This window comes from Eptesicus fuscus, chromosome 11, assembly GCF_027574615.1.
Source record: "Eptesicus fuscus isolate TK198812 chromosome 11, DD_ASM_mEF_20220401, whole genome shotgun sequence".
In the NCBI taxonomy this organism is placed as follows: Eukaryota; Metazoa; Chordata; class Mammalia; order Chiroptera; family Vespertilionidae; genus Eptesicus; species Eptesicus fuscus.
In genome coordinates this window covers 50,431,833-50,448,801 of record NC_072483.1, presented here as the reverse complement: position 1 = coordinate 50,448,801, position 16,969 = coordinate 50,431,833, and the positions used below count along the sequence as shown (strand labels likewise).

At 36.3% G+C, this 16,969-nt stretch overlaps 2 protein-coding genes across 4 annotated transcripts in view; one reads left to right on the top strand and one right to left on the bottom strand.

The window, feature by feature from the left end:
- The window catches only part of GPR155 (G protein-coupled receptor 155), a 44,559-nt gene extending 42,052 nt beyond the window's left edge, over positions 1-2,507 (top strand). The window contains exon 18 of the mRNA XM_054722799.1: positions 239-2,507. Coding sequence (XP_054578774.1) covers positions 239-530 — 292 coding nt within the window. The 3' untranslated portion in view covers positions 531-2,507. The remainder of the gene's footprint in view (positions 1-238) is intronic.
- SCRN3 (secernin 3) overlaps positions 1,851-16,969 on the bottom strand; it is a 27,578-nt gene continuing 12,459 nt past the window's right edge. For 2 of the 3 annotated variants that reach the window (XM_054722800.1, XM_028140933.2), the window contains 3 exons: positions 12,130-12,292; positions 10,712-10,892; positions 7,246-7,719 (listed from right to left, as the gene is read on the bottom strand). In XM_054722800.1, coding sequence (XP_054578775.1) covers positions 7,549-7,719; positions 10,712-10,892; positions 12,130-12,292 — 515 coding nt within the window. In that variant the 3' untranslated portion in view covers positions 7,246-7,548. Of the gene's footprint in view, positions 1,944-7,245; positions 7,720-10,711; positions 10,893-12,129; positions 12,293-16,969 lie in introns of those variants that run through there. The other variant, XM_054722801.1, reaches the window with a different exon arrangement.

Genomic DNA, 16,969 nt, shown 5'->3' with positions numbered 1-16,969 from the left:
CTTTTTGGTTTAAGCATTTCCATTTTCACAGGCATTATTGGCATTTTTTCTCCAGTGGGTCTTTCTAGGGTTAGGTGAGTTAAACCCTTTATACTCAGAAGAGGTCATTCCTGCCACAGTTTTAACTATCATGCTGTCTTTCCCTGTCTCCTCCCATTTTTCCTTGCTTGTCTTCTATCACGCAGTGCTGATACCAAGTTTACAGACCATATGGGTGAATCATTCCTTTGACATACAGGTGTGGTGCAAAGACTTCGGCTGGGACCTTCTGTGGCTGTGACCTGGTGAACTGGCTGATTGAAGTTGGCCTCGCCTCTGACCGTGGTGAAGCTGTTCTATATGGAGACAGACTGGTGCAAGGAGGAGTCATCCAACATATCACCAATGACTATGAATTTCGGGATGAGTACTTGTTTTACAGATTTCTTCAAAAGAGCCCTGAACAGAGTCCTCCTGCTATTAATGCAACCACAACCCAGCAGGAAAGATATAAAGAAATTGAGCCTTCATCCCTATCCCCTAAGACCTAAGTTATGAAGGAGAGAAGCCCACATGAAGTTGTATCTAGCCCCAGGTCTGTTCTCTGACCCTCAGGTGCCTCTTCTGTAAAATATGGTGTGTTCCCACCCCATGCTACCATTCTGTGATTTTATGTGTATGTAAAGCACACAGGAAACTGACTTTAGGAAAAATTTAAAATTCTGAATGAATATAATAACTAATTGTTAAATAATTATTTAAAACTAATTACGCCAACATTTTAAAACATTGCTTCCTACAGCTGTTTGCTCTAATTTCAAAATCAATATCCAATTTACTATTCCTTTCAATTGCCAAATTTGGCAGGTATATTGCTAGTAGAAAATGGACCTTAAATTATGACAACTTTGCACGTATTGATAGTACCTCCTAAAAAAGGATTTACTGCTTCTAATAAGAGGCCTTCTTATTATATTTTCTCCATTTCCTTGACAAATAGTACTCATTAAAACTGGAAACACTATTTTTTAAGGTTCATCTTTTCTTGTTTTTCTATCCATAATACTAACTGTGCCATTAGAAGAGCAATAAGAACTTCCATAAATCTTATCATCTACAAAATCCATCAACAGAAGTATAGTTTCATCTTTAACTTTTATGCTAAAAATAATAATTTGAGATTTGTTTAAATTTTATCAAAAAATTATTGCTATGTGATGTATCATTTATACCATTTGCACAAAGCATCACAGTGTGGAAGGATAACCCTGTTACCTTATTCCTTGTAATTAAAAAGAAGAATAAAACTATGTACTTCAAGCCAAGATTTTGAAATTCTAAGCCTAACATCCTACTTTTACATTTAGAATTTAGTCTTTCTTGTGTCCATGTATAAAAATCAATAAATTTGAAGATTACTAAGTGTTGCCCTCAGATAAGCTTTATGTTCCTTCAGTAAATTAAAAAGAAATCTATGCACATGACCTTTGAACCTCCACTTACTAGGTGTCAGTTTTGGTTTAACTTATTTAAAACGTTTTAAATATTTATTTATCTCATACTTTCAGTGTCTCATATGTAAAAATCATTTAGAAAATAATTTATAGGGTTAAGTCATTTAATAAGTACTTTTTTTAAACCTGCATGGAAGCCTAATGTATTTAGCAAGTACAGGCATACCTTGGAGATAGTGTAGATTTGGTTTCAGACCACCACAATAAAGAAAATATTGAAGTAAAGTGAGTCACACAAATGTCTTGTTTCCCAATGCATATAAAAGTTATGTTTACCCTATACTGTAGTCTGTTAAGTGTGCAATAGCATTATGTCTGAGAAACAATGCAGACACCTTAATTAAATATACTTTATTGCTATAAAATGCTAATCATCATCTGAGCCTTCAGCGAGTTGTAACCTTTTTGCTGGTGGAGACTCTTACCTTCAATTTGTAAAAAATGCAGTATCTGTGAAGTACAATAAAGCAAAACTCAGTAAAACAAGATATGCCTGTAAATACATTAGTGTGTAATATTAACCTATAGCAATTTTAAGTTATGATTAGGGAATGAGGATATTTTTCAGCAGAATTGTCTTGCTGCAGAACTTTTATAAAAAAATATGACCACAGTGTAACTCTCAGACTGCTCAGGAGATAGCATAAAACCTCACTGTTGTGCCAGGAGACTTTTATAGCTACAGCAAGAGATACTAACTCACATGCATGCAGGCAACTCAAACTCAAGTGGAAAATTAGTTGTGTTTGTGAACAAGTCATACTACACATGTTCTGTTATTTGCACGAGCAGAATCAGCAGCATCTTTTTCCATGAGAGACATTAAAAGAAAACAAAAAAACAAAAACAAAAAACCCTGGGTCAAAATGATTTGCAGGTTCAGAAAAAGAAGGCTTTTAAGATATGTTTTTAGGATTAAGAATATGTTAATTTTATTAAATTAAAATGTTTGTAACTTTTACTCTCTCACTGACAAAGCAAGTTTCTCAATAAAAATACCTATTTCAACTTGTACTACCAACATCTTTTCTTTGAGTAATCTGAATAATGCAGAAGCCATCATAGAGGTATTTTCTATGTTTTTGATGTTTTCTTAAATGGGTCTCCTGAGATTGTTCCATTCTTCGTGACCCTGTGGGATCTGTGCACAGGCCTTGCTCAATTATGCACTCAGTAAACTCTTTTTATTGACTCACATATTTCATAATTTTTAACATGCAGGGTCACAGCTGGAAAAATTATGATACAATTTTGACTAAAATCTACCACTTGTATGCTAATCTTCAACATGATCAATTGTTCTTTTCTTTGTTCTCAGTGAGTAATTCCATGACTAGCTTGTACTTAAATTTCAATATTTTTAGAATAAGGTCAAGTGTACTTGGCATTTTCAGAATAGCGATTAATGGTCAGTAAGTTTCCAAAGAAAAATGTAAAATTATTATTTAACATGTTTCCTATGCAGCAGAATATAGCTCTTAGGTTTTGTCTCTTCATATCTCATATTATGGAAAATACTATATTACTTTAGACCACTGAACATAGATAGTCAAGTGATGAATGATGGTTAGAAACACAGTTCAGGATCAGAAATGTTATCACCATTCTTCAGGAAAAGATAGGATGACAAATTTCTACATGTGGTATGATAAAAGCCGGAAGTAATTAAAAAGAGAAAACATTCACTCTGTAGTACCTGTTTTTGGCAAGTTTTATAAGTAGGCAATAATTTTACAAAATTCTAGACTGCATAATTATTTCTAGGGGAAAAAATTTTATTGAAGATTAATATATAAATTAAGGTTTTCATCAAAGATCAAATGAGCTTTCTCTAAAATACTTGGTTTATTAGATTATTTCCTTGATTTATCACATAATTATAAATAATAAACATCATTTAAGGGTTGACCCCAAACAAAAAGCTAAATTTTAGCTACTACATATTTTATTTTTAAGAAACACATGAAATTTAAGAAAATCTTAAGTTTTCTAAAATATACTACAAAGCATTAATTACCCATATAAGTACCACACTGGATTTATTGAGTGAAAGTGTCCTAAATTGTTTTATAAATTAATTTACATAACTTTATAATAATCCGTGTCTTTATCTGGGGAGTTCTTATTCCCATTTTGAATATGGAAAAAGGCAACAGGTTGACCTGAGACTTATCAAAGACTACCAAGTTGTACAGATTGATTGTCCACCTAATTTTCTTAACTTTACAGATAGAGAAGAGGACTGTATAAATTTCCATCAATACTTGAATGTTCATTTAACAAAATATTTATTGAGCTTGTGCAGACAGAATATTGAACACTGAACATACAACTATGGGAAAAAATAGGGTTCCTATCCTCATAAAGCTTCTATTTTACTGTGGGAGACAGATGTTAAATACATAACATTTATGATCAGGATCAATGTGGCTCTGAGTACATATAACAAGAAACCTGACCTGGTGTGGAGTGGGGAAAACTTCCCTGAGAAAACCATGTTTCAGTGAAACTCTAAAGGATAAAAAGAACTACTTACATAAAAAGGAGCAAATGAAATGAATGTGGAAGCAGAGAGTACAGACATGATATAGAAACTGGGCATATTCAAGTAATTGAAAAAGCAGCATAGCAGAAATTTTAAAAAAACAACAGTGGCTTCCAGTCAGGGTGGTGGCTTAGGTAAATGCAATACTAGAATCCTCCCACAACCACATCAGAACTGCAACTAAACTACAAAACAACCATCATTCAAAACCACCTGAAATCTAGCTGAAGTCCTTCAACTAAGGATTTCAAAAAGAAGCCACATCAAGACTGGTAGGCAGCTGGCCAGAGTTGCTTAGTTGGTTGTTGTTTGAGCATCATCGTCCTATGCACTGAAAGGTTGCCAGTTCAATTCCCAGTCAGGGCACATGTCTGAGTTTTGGGTTCATTCCCTAGTTGGGGCATGTATGGAAGGAAACCAATCAATGTTTCTCTCTCACTCAATATTTCTTTTTTTCTCTCTCTCTTCCTCTTTCTAAGCATGTCCTCAGGTAAAGATTAAAAAAAAAAAAAAGAGTGGTAGGCGTGGCAAAGATGCTGTATGATTCTAACTATATGATAGTCTGGAAAAAGCAAAACTGGAGACAGGAAGACCTGTGGTTGCCAGGGGTTAAGGGGAGGGAGGCATGAATAGGTGTAGCACAGAGGATATTTAGAGCAGTGAAACTGCTCTGTATGATACTATAATTGTGGATACATGTCATTACACATTTGTCCAAGCCCATAGAAAGTACAATAACTGAACCCTAATGTAAACTATGGATTTGGGTGATAATGATGTGTTAATGTAAGTTCATCAATTATAACAATCCTACTATTCTGTTGTGGGACAGTGGGGTGGTTGGTCATAATGGGACAGGAGGATATAGGAACTCTGTACTTTTGCTCTAAACCTAAAACTGCTCTAAAAAATAAGATCGTGGGGTTTGTGTTTTCTTTAGTTTTAGGAGGGAAATTCATGATTAAATTTATCATTTTAACAGATCCCTTTGGCTGCAGTGATTCTTGTGGATGGAGATAAAGAATTAAGTTAACTGCAGTTGTCCAGGTTAGAGATGGTGCTAGTTTAGTCGCAGGTGGTGTCAAAAGATAAAGTGAAAATGTGCTAGCCTTAGAGAAATAAGATTAAAGTATGTGTCCCTGAATAAATCAATGTACTGCTTACCCTTAGTTCCTCATATACTAAAAAAGAGAAAGGGCCCTGACCGGTTTGGCTCAGTGGATGGAGCGTCAGCCTGCGGACTCAAGGGTCCCAGGTTCGATTCCGGTCAAAGGCATGAACCTTGGTTGCGGGCACATCTCCAGTAGGGGGTGTGCAGGAGGCAGCTGATTGATGTTTCTCTCACATCGATGTTTCTAACTCTCTCTCCCTCTCCCTTCCTCTCTGTAAAAAATCAATAAAATATATTTTTTTTAAAATAGAGAAAGGGAGGAAATACATGAGGTTTGGCCAATGGTCTTCATGATTTAGGGAGAATCTATCACTGAATCACACTTAAGGCAAACAGAATTAACTGAGAGCCTGAGATAGCTATCATTTCTTTTTTTAATGGCAGCCTTGTATTAAACAAGAGCAATATCAGGCAGATTGTGGTTTTTATGAGAGAACTTTTAAAAAATAATTTCCTGGGTACTCTTTATATATAATGGTCCACTACTTTAGTAACAATCCTCGTTGCAATGATAGTGACTAATAAATATGATGATATAATCAAAATCCTAAAATGGACATTTCTAGAAACCAATAAATATATAATGTTATTTTGAGTTGGGTTTTTCTATTGTTTACTAGAGGCCCGATGCACGAAATTCATGCAAGAGTAGGCCTTCCTTCCCCCGGCTGCCAGCACTGGCTTCCCTCTGACACCCGGGCTTCCCTCCAGGACCCGGGCTTCCCTCAGGCCACCAGCAGGCACCCAGGACCCGGGCTTCCCTCGCAACCCCGGCTTCGTCCAGAAAGTTGTCGGAAGGACATCTGGTCTAATTAGCATATTATGCTTTTATTATTATAGATATTTACAACTTTGACCCTTGGTAATCTCAATGTAATTTTTAAAAATAAATCTTTATTGTTCAGATTATTATAGATGTTCCTCTTTTTCTCCCCATAGCTCCCCTCCACCCAGTTCCCACCCCACTCCATGCCCTTAGCCCCCCTACTGTCCTCGTCCATACGTGTAAGATTTTTGTCCAATCTCTTCCCACACCCTCCACACCCTCTTCCCCCCAAGAATTGTCATCAATGTAATTTTAACAAGGTTTTATAAACTTTGGGCAGAGATTATTACTCATTTATAATGTCCACAATATATCATACATTAAAATGTTCATAATACACTAATAATTCTATTTCATTCTTACTATCTCCTTCCTATTTTTGTTTTCACAGAGTAAAAGATGTAAAGGATGAGGGAAATTTGAGACACAGAAATGGTATTTCCTATCCCATTTCCTAATCTCCCACACAAACTCTTCTAAAATATTAACATGAAATCCTACAAAGGGGTAGGGTCAAAAAAATGCTACAAAATTATAGCTAAAGGCTCACTGGTCATCCAAGTCTTGACAAAGAGCATATTTGAGTTTAATAAAAGTACATTTTCAGAATGAATCTATATAATAAAAACCTAAGCGACCATTACGGCAGGAAGATCGGTCACTATGATGCACACTGACCACTGGGGGGCAGATGCTCAACGCAGGAGCTGCCCCCTGGTGGTCAGTGCGCTCCCACAGGGGGAGCGCCACTCAGCTAGAAGCCAGGCTCACAGCTAGTGAGTGCAGCGGCGGTGGCGGGAGCCTCTCCTGACTCTGCAGCAGCGCTAAGGAGCAGCGAGAAGAGCAGTAAGGAGCAGTGAGCAGGCGGGCAGTAAGGAGCGAGGGCTCCCGGACTGTGAGAGGGATGTCCGACTGCTGGTTTAGGCCCACTCGCAGGGAGTGGGCCTAAGCCGGTGGGCAGACATCCCCCTAGGGGTCCCGGACTGCAAGAGGGCGCAGGCTGGGCTGAGGGACCACCCTCCTCCCCAGTGCACTGGGCCTCTAGTACACTATAATAAGACTTAATGTGTAAATCTGGAACACTTTGTTAGAGCTGGTTAACATTTGCCTAAAGCACACAAAACTTCACAATATTTTTCATTATTGAAGAAAAAAATTCTTTCTTGTAATTGAGGACAATACATAATTATAATAAACTTAAATCCATGAATTATTTTAATGTTTCATGCCTTATGCAGAATTGAATATGTTATTTGTAAAAAGTTATTGCAGCTACAAAAAAAACAACATGGGTCAGTACCTGATGTAACAACTGGCTATCCCATAATATATGTGTCTAATTTCAATGTTATTTTCTTTCTTGATATTTCAGCAATTATATGCAGTTTTAATAGCCAAGCTATCACTTGAATGATATTAAAGAATAATCATATCTGCTCACACTAGGTTCATGTCATTTACCACGGTGATTGATTCTGACTTTGAGGAAGATTGTTGACCATTTAGATGATCATTAAGAATTAATATTTAACTTATAAATTTGAATTTCATCTTTTGCACACTGAGGAAAAAGATTAACAATTTTATCCACATCAAGATGCTTGTTTTGAAGGATTGATTCCATCTCTTTGAATAGTTCTTTCTCCAGTTTTCTCATGTTCTCCAACATTGTTTTGGCTTTTTCCTGAACAATTAAGAATAACAATAAATGAACACACACAAGTCTCACCAAATTCTAACCAACCCTATAGGCAAGGTTTGTTCATTCTGGTTTCTACTTCTTGTTTGGTTCCCTTCCTCCTATTTTTTAGATATAGAAGAAATAAAATTATTTCAGAGAAAATCATTGTTCTAAAGGTCGAGTTATTTTATTAACCCCAAATTGTTAGTTATTTTTAGTGGAAAAAACAAGAATAATTATGTAGGATTAGTCTATAAGCAAGAAACCTAAAAGACAAATAACGGAACTGTTGAAAATCTGGTATTAATTATGTATGGGAATGCTGCTGAAAATTGAGGCTGAGATATTTTTATGAACTTGGATCTTCTATATTTAAAAATAATATTATCAGAATAAACAAAGGAAATAGCATAGTAATGTTCAAGGGAAGGAGCAACTAAAATATAAGAAAATTACTATAAAGTGAGCATAATTTTTAAAATTTGAACCATTATGGGGCAAAACAGCACAAAATAAAGATACTTAACCTTAACATTGTATACAATTGTCTTCTGAAGAAATTTCATTTCATATCAGTGAAGAAAAAATACATTTTGCCTATAAATTGTTTTGGAATAATTGGTTACCTCTTTGGAAAACAAAGTTAGAATCTATTTTATAGCATATGCAAAATTAAATTCCAGATGAATTAAAAAACTAAATATTTTTTCAAACATATATACCTACTGGAAGAAAATACAGAAGTTACAGTTATCTTGAGGTAATGCAGGCCTTTTGAAGCATGAAATCAAGATGCTTTAAAGGAAAAGACTAACAAGTATAATTGACTAAATTTAAAAATTTTGTCTGTAAAGAAGTCAAATAAACAAGTTGAGATTAAAAATTTGAAATGTAACGAAGACTTACTATTCACATAGTTTGCCTCTTTGAGGCAGAAGACAAAACAACCAAGAATCAATTGAAAAATAAACCAAGGAAAAGGATAGGCAAGTCTTTTAAGAGGAAATATTAATGGCCAATAAACATATGAGGAAAATGTCAACCTCATTAGTAGTCAACAAATGTAAATTAAAACTGCAAGTAGGATTGACTTTCCCTAAGACACAGAAGTAGTTATTTGTAAAGCCAGGACTAGAACCCAACTCTTTGTCACTTCTAGCCTCAAATTCTATTGTCTTTCCATTACTTTTTTTGTCAATCACTATTTCATGCCCATTAAATAAAGCCTAAAATAGCAACAGCTTTTAAAATTTTATTTCGGTATTACTTGGGAAAATATCAATCAGCAATTTAATTTAGTTTAACAACCATTTAGTAAGTCTACAAAACTCACCTCCCAGAGCAGTATTGAGGGGAAAGGAAGCTGACAACTCTAGAAAACTAGCAAAAGCGATTTGGGCAATGAGGAGGCTGCTGGGGAGGATGAGTGAGGGGAAATCCCTCCAGAGCAGACACTCTTGAAACATATCACTGAGGAACTGGAGCAGAGGCAAGAAAAACCAGAGGACTCATCATATTTCACACTGTTGTGTTGAGTCTAGACCGTAAACGAGGCCCAGGGAGTGGATGACACCTCTGGCCCAGTGGACTAGGCCCTAGTTAGCACACAGTGGACTCCTAGAACAAAATGCTTGCCTTTCACTCCTTGCCACCAGGCTACCAAAAAGTGTTTACACTGTAGGTCAGAAGTGAAAACAAACTGGGCCCAGATAAAGCAAATAGGAGGTCTCTGCTTTAAGCATAAGCAAGGTGGGGATGGCAGGGAGAGGCATGGCAACTCTGCAAATATGCTACAGACAAAATAAAAGGAAAAAGCATTTAATTCATTTAATGTAGATAGAATATAAATACATATACCTTGATAAATTATAGGCAATTATAGGAATTATAGGCAATAAAAATGAGGAGTTGGTGGAAACAGGTGAGAAAAATGTATAAAATGGCCAATCTTTTCCTTCATAGCAGGGAATCTGTTAAAAGCCTTTCCGTAGCCCTTCCATTTCCTTCTAATCTTTTTTTTTTTTTTTTTTTAATCTCTGAGGAAGAGAGAGAAGAGGGCAGAAGAGGTATGGATATAAAATTATTAATCTATCCATCTGTCTATCTACCCCCAAAAAATACATATGCTTATTTCTGAAGATTCTAGTGATATTTTAATCTTCTATAGTCTTCTATAATGCTTACATTTTAAAATAATAAGCATTTATTATTTTATAAAAGCTCCAATTAATTATTATTATTTTAAGTCAATGAGTTCTTAAAGCACTTTCAATTAAAATTAATCTGAATCTGTATGCTTAAGAACATTATATAAGAGTCTAGGTTAACTGCCCTCCAGTAGCTTTGTAATTTTGGGTGTGAAGTATATAATAAGCAAGCTACTTAAACTCTCTTGAAGTCTTAGATTCCTTATCAGTAAAATGGAGATAATAATAGTACCTACCTCACAAAGAGGCTGTAAAGGTTAAATGAAATATTCCATGTAATAGTACTATGGTGCTTGGTGTATAATAGTGCTCAATAACAAGTAGCTATTGATATTATGCTTAATATCCTACATCTCTCTAAAAGATTCACAACATATTCTTAATCATTATTTTTAACCAAAGATACAAAATAATAGAGCTCTATCACAGTCAAAGCATATAAACTATTTTTAAACATGTTTGTATATGAAGGAGGGAAAGAAAACTAAAATTCAAAATATGAATTGATTGCCCAGCTGATGTGGCTCCGTGGCTGAGCGTCGACCCATGGACCAGGAGGTCATGGTTTGAATAGCTGGTCAGGGCACATGCCCGGGTTGCGGGCTCAATCCCCAGTGGGGGGCATGCAGGAGGCAGCCAATCAACAATTCTCATCATTGGTGTTTTCTCTCTCTCCCTCTCCCTTCCTCTCTGAAATCAATAAAAATATTTTTTTAAAGACAAAATATGGGTTGATTCATATTTTAAACTACTTGTAATGATAAACATAGAACATAATCTAATCATACCTCCTTGTTATCTATTATTTTCAATGCCTGTTGATGCTCTTGGTAGAGTGGGTGTCTTCTGTCAGGTTTAGTCTTAAAATGTGGCTTCTTTTTAACTGGGTCTTCAACTTCAAATGTTGGTGAACTGGTGTCCAGTAGTTGTGAAATATTTGGCACAAATATGAAAGGCTTAAAAACAGATCTAGAAGAAAAAGTATTTTATTAAATTGTCACATGGGGAATTTTTAAATATTCATCATTATTCTAAATCTTGTAAGGTTCCCTCTAGTTAGATGTTTCTATTAACTTGTTACATACTAATGAGTTCCCGTCATACGAGTTGCAGCCATGCTGTCTTCCCTGGTATACTGGGATCTCCTTTAGGGCAGGGGACCGAGGTTTATTTAGCCTTGTATTCCCATGAATTTAACAAAATGCCTAGCATGTAAGCAGTGTCAAGTAAAATTATAGTTCATCAGAGGGTAAGAACAATTCTCAAAGTTACAGATTGAGGATTAAGATTTTGGATGAAAATTAGCAGCAGTATTAATAAGGGATTCACAGATTTTTCTTGAAAATATCTATATATATATAAACAGGAAATATGCTAATTAGCCGGGCATCACAACCGCTCAGGAGGAGGCTGCATCACGACTGTTCAGGAGGAGCTGCGCGCGCAAGATGGGCGGGAGGGGACTGCGTGCCACCCCCAGCCTCAGCAACCACTGGGAAGCTGGGGCTGGGGGCGGGCCAGAGCGGAGACACAACACACAGGAGCGTCTGCCCCCACCCCAGCAGACACAATGCAGCGGCTGGTGCTACACGGGTCAGGCGCGAGTCCCGGCCCCCCGCGGGGTGCCTCCTCGCCTCTAGTCTTTAATAATATGAAAGACTATAACACTGAAAGATCGTGAATATAAGATCATTTCTAAATGTAATTTGTATTAAGTTTTGTGAGAGATACTAATGACTTAAATCAAGAGTCTATACAAATCCTACTCAACTTGAACTGTTGATATTTTAAGTTTTACATGAATATATTTTCTAGATACGAGTTCATAAGGAACCATCTAAATCCAGCACACTACATCATTTACTTTTTTTATTAACTCTTAATCATCTAATATTATAATACTGAAATCTGCATAAGAAAACCTTTCTACTTTCTTTTCTTGACAATGTTAAATATACTTGGGGAAAGAGGATGTAGGGATGACTGCATACAAGAAACTATTAACATTTTTTCCAACAAAAATGAGGACAGTTATGGCATTCATGCACATATGGAAATGGCAGACGAAAACTTGAACTGAAATGCACCCAAAAATTATTTTTGTATTTGTGTAAAAAAAAAAAAAAGCCTGACAAAATCATCAACAGACTAAAGATTCTACCCTACCCCATGACCCCTTGCTGGTTTTAGTATTTTGTGACTTTACCTCTCAGGATCAGGAGTCCCAGTGAAGAAGTGAATGCAAGGAAAGTTGGAATCTTGAGGTAAAATAGAAACCATGCTTGCAGTGGTCAGGAATTCTCCTTCCATATTAATGCCACTTGGTTTATCTCGGAGAATTTCCATCATTGTTTCAAAAGTTATGTTTCCTAAGAAAATAATTTTGAAAATCATCAAATATGCATAAATTTGTAGGTTGGTATCCTGCAAATATAAAATGCTTTCTATACTGATAATATATACACAAGGAGATATTGGTCTAGGTATAAATTAAGAGATTGACTATAAAACAAACCTTGTATCATAACTGTTAGATTAGACTCATTCCACTGTTGCAAGAAAGATATTTTTTAAATCTAAAATATAGTCTCAAACCATTATAGCAGGTAAAAAATCTATGTAACTGCCTAAGAAGAAAAAATGAATGCAAAATTAAATTCAATCTCATTGACCTTAAAAAATATTTTAAGGTGTATTTAGTTAGCAATGAACTGACGCTATCAATATTATCTGAGTCAATCTATTCAGAAAACCAACTATTAAGAAAATAGTGTGCTTAGTTTCCAATACTAGTATTCAAGATGTTCTTTACAAAATAAATTATTTTTTCTGTAATAATTTCTTGTGCCTGAAATTAATACTGTTATAGGAAAGTGTGAATTATAGTCTGAATAGGAATGGATACACACACACACACACACACACACACACACACACTAGAGACCCGGTGCACAAAATTTGTGCACAGGGGGAGGGGGTCCCCTCAGCCCAGCCTGTACCCTCTCTAATCCGGGACCCCTCGGGGGATGTCCGACTGCCGGTTTTGGCCCGATCCCAGGGATCGGGCCGAAACCGGCAGTGAGACATCCCTCTCACAATCCAGGACTGCTGGCTCCTAACTACTCAGCTGTCTGCCTGCCTGATTGCCCCTAACTGCCCCCCCTGGTCAGCCTGATCACCCCTAACTGCCTCTGCCTGCCAGCCTGATCACCCCTAACTGCCCCCCTGCCGGCCTGGTCACCCCCAACTGCCCCCCCTGCTGGTCTAGTTGCCCCTCACTACCCCCCTCTGCTGGTCTGGTCACCCCTCACTGCCCCCCTGCTGGCCTGGTCGCCCCACACAGCCTGCTGGTGAGTCGTTCGGTCATCCCTCGCTAACCCGCCCTGCCCACCTGGTCGCCCCATGCAACCTGCTGGTCAGTCATTTGGTCGTTCCTCACTAACTCCTCTGCTGGCCTTGTCGCCCCACCCAGGCTGCTGTTCGGTTGTTACTGTGAGGGCGTCGTGACCAATTTGCATATTACCCTTTTATTAGTATAGATATCCAGAGAGAAACTTAAAAGCCAATGTGGAAATCAGTAATCTAAGCTTCACCTTAATAAACTAGAAAAAGAGCAAAATAAGCCCAAAGCAAGCATAAGGAAGGAAATAATAAAAATAAAAGCACAAATCAATGAAATTAAAAGCAGAAATAGAGAAAAATCAATAAAACAGAAATCTGGTTCTTTGAAGAGATCAATAAAATTGACAATCCTCTAGATCAGTGGTTCTCAACCTTTTTAATGCCGTGACCCTTTAATACAGTTCCTCATGTTGTGGTGACCCCCAACCATAAAATTATTTTTGTTGCTACTTCATAACTGTAATTTTGCTACTGTTATGAATCCTAATGTAAATATCTGTGTTTTCCGATGGTCTTAGGTGACCCTGCTAGCGGTTCTCAACCTGTGGGAATTAGTACTGTTATAGGAAAGTGTGAATTTTAGTCTGAATAGGAATGTATGTGTGTGTGTGTGTGTGTGTGTGTGTGTGTGTATGTATATATATTTATTGCCAAAAAAGTACACAACAGTATATATATATATATATATATATATATATATATATATATATATATACACATACACACATACACACACACACATACATTCCTATTCAGACTACTATACACACACACACACACACACACACACACACACACGAGGCCCAGTGCACGAAATTCGCTAGCAGGGTCGCCTAAGACCATCGGAAAACACAGATATTTACATTACGATTCATAACAGTAACAAAATTACAGTTATGAAGTAGCAACGAAAATAATTTTATGGTTGGGGGTCACCACAACATGAGGAACTGTATTAAAGGGTCGCGGCATTAAAAAGGTTGAGAACCACTGCTCTAGATAAACAAATAGTTTGAGGAAACTCTTAGCCAGTATCTTTTAAAATATTGCTTTTGCCCCTCCATATTCCCTCTCACTTTTCCTTCTGTGACTTCAACTACACATATGGGAAACCTATTCACAGAGTCCCATATGCCTCTCACACCTTTGTCTATATTTTCTAAACTTTTATATCTCTGTTTTCATTAAGTTATTTTCTACTAATCTTCCAGTTCACTATTTTTTTTTCTTCTATTATGTCTAATTTGTTGTTAAGCCAATCTATTTAGTTCTTCATTTCAGTTATTACTTTATAATTCTACTAGAGGCTAGGTGCATGAAATTCGTGCATGGGTATGGTCCCTAGGCCTGGCCGGAGATCAGGGCTGATCTGTGGGGTGACTGGCAGGGTGATTGGGGGCCCCCCTCTGGAACCTGCCTTGGCCAGCCTGGTGCCACCTGTTCGCTGGCCCCACCCCCTGCTGCTGCCACTGGTTGCCTCCCTCTGTGGGGCGACTGGTGGGGTGATTGGCGGGCCCCCGCCTTGGCTGGCCTGGGGTCTGTGGGCTGGGGGCAGCTCCTGTGTTGAGTGTCTGCCCCCTGGTGGTCAGTGCATGTCATAACGACCAGTCATTCCGCCGTTCAGTTGATTTGCATATTAGGCTTTTATTATATAAGATTATTTCCATTTTGTTCTCTTTTATAGATTCCAGTACTCTGATGTAATTCTCCTCCTTTTTATCTAATTTTCTTAAACATATAAAACATACCAATTTGAAAGTCTGTGTCTGATAAACCTAATGTATGATGTTTATTTGTTTTTTATTGATCTCAGAGAAAGGGAGAGAGAGAGAAACATGGATGTGAGAAACATCCATTGCCTCCCACACACACCCTTACTGGGATTGAACCCTCTACCTGGGTATGTGCCCTTACCAGGAATCTAACCCACTACCTTCTAGTGTAGGGAATGATGCTCCAACCAATTGAGCCACATAAGCCAGGGCCAACTATTTTATAATAGAAAATTTTCAGTTTCTCCAGAGTACAGAAATGATTTCAAATTCAAGAAAAGTAATTTACAAATAACTTGTTATAGGAGCAATATATTTCTGTTAAATTTGAAAAAAATGCAGGAGGAAAAAAGGTGGATATAAAAACAAGCCTTAATATTAAAACTAAACAATAAAGCAAAAGCCTATCATCCACACCTAGCAGACACATAGCTGCTGCACCTAGGGAGATTTTAAAATGATTCAAATCTAAATTCCTTAAGTGGCAAGTTTTAATGAAAACAGTGTCAGAACCATAACACTGTCATAATATAGGTATTATGAAAATGTTTTCTGTATTCAAAACCTACAATTCTCAAAATGAAAGGAGGATTTACATGATCTCACTTGAGTAGGATAGCTATAAGTAATTCACTAGCAAGCATTGAATAAGTATTGAGGCTTCAGTGGCAGGGTTCACTCAAATGAATGCAAAACACAGGGTACAATTTCACTGCAATTTAAACTAGTTATTTAAAATACATGAGTGAATATAGATACAATTTGGATATACATGCAGCACAGTTAATAGCTATCAGTCAGGGACAGTTGGAAAGAAGAGAGGTAAGCTCTTCCATCTAGAAAAATCATAGGAAAAAATTAACCATAATGTACAAGTAGACAATTTTCTATAAAAGTACTGGAGAGACATTTATTCTTTTGGCAAAGCACAAAAAGCTGAACTGAAATTCAAACTTGGGAGGAAAAAATAAGTTTCGTGTCTGATGCATCTATTACTATCATCATATATGCATTTCAAATATATTATTCAGTTATTTTATAGTTAAGTAAAACAGAATCAATTATTATGATGCAGTAACTAATTAATTTGTAATTGTTTCTATTTTTTCTTCCTTTTGTTTAATTACCATAAACCTTAGGATGCTTGACATTTTCCTCTCCACTTTAAAAATGTGTGGTTCTTCATTTTTTAAAAAAGTCCTGCTAATTTTATGTCCTAAGGATTTCAGTTTATTGCCAAAAAAGTACACAACAGTAATCTTTGTTAAACAATCTACAAATTATAATTTAATTAAATCCTTTGAAAATTTAATCAAGACATCAAGTACACACAACATACTAGTGCAAGACTAGGTGCTAAGAGGAATATAAGAACAAGAAAGAGTCCATTTTTTTAAAGTTTCATAGGGAGATAAATGAAGATCACAGTTTCATAATTTGTAAAATGGCAATAATACCTACTTCACACAGTTGCTTAAAGATGATAATATATTTGCTTAGCACAATGTCTAGCCCTTGGTATGTTTTTAACAAATGTAAGTAGGTGTTGCTGCAACTGCTATGCCTGTCTCTACTTTTACAATAATAAATTTAAAATTAGAATTAGAATAACATATTTTAGCATTTTCTACACAGCTATCCACATGAGAAAAAGATAGTTAATATAACTTACTTATAAAATGATAAGCTAACATTTAGAAACTTTATAGAAAACTTTTCAAATGATAAGACATTCTTCTGGAAATTAAAATATAAGTAAGATATTAAATACTTTAAAAATAGTTATGTTAAAGCATTCTGAAAATATTCTGTCACAAATTTTTTTTCTGTCACACCAAATAACTAACATATCATTAATTTGTTTAATGAATT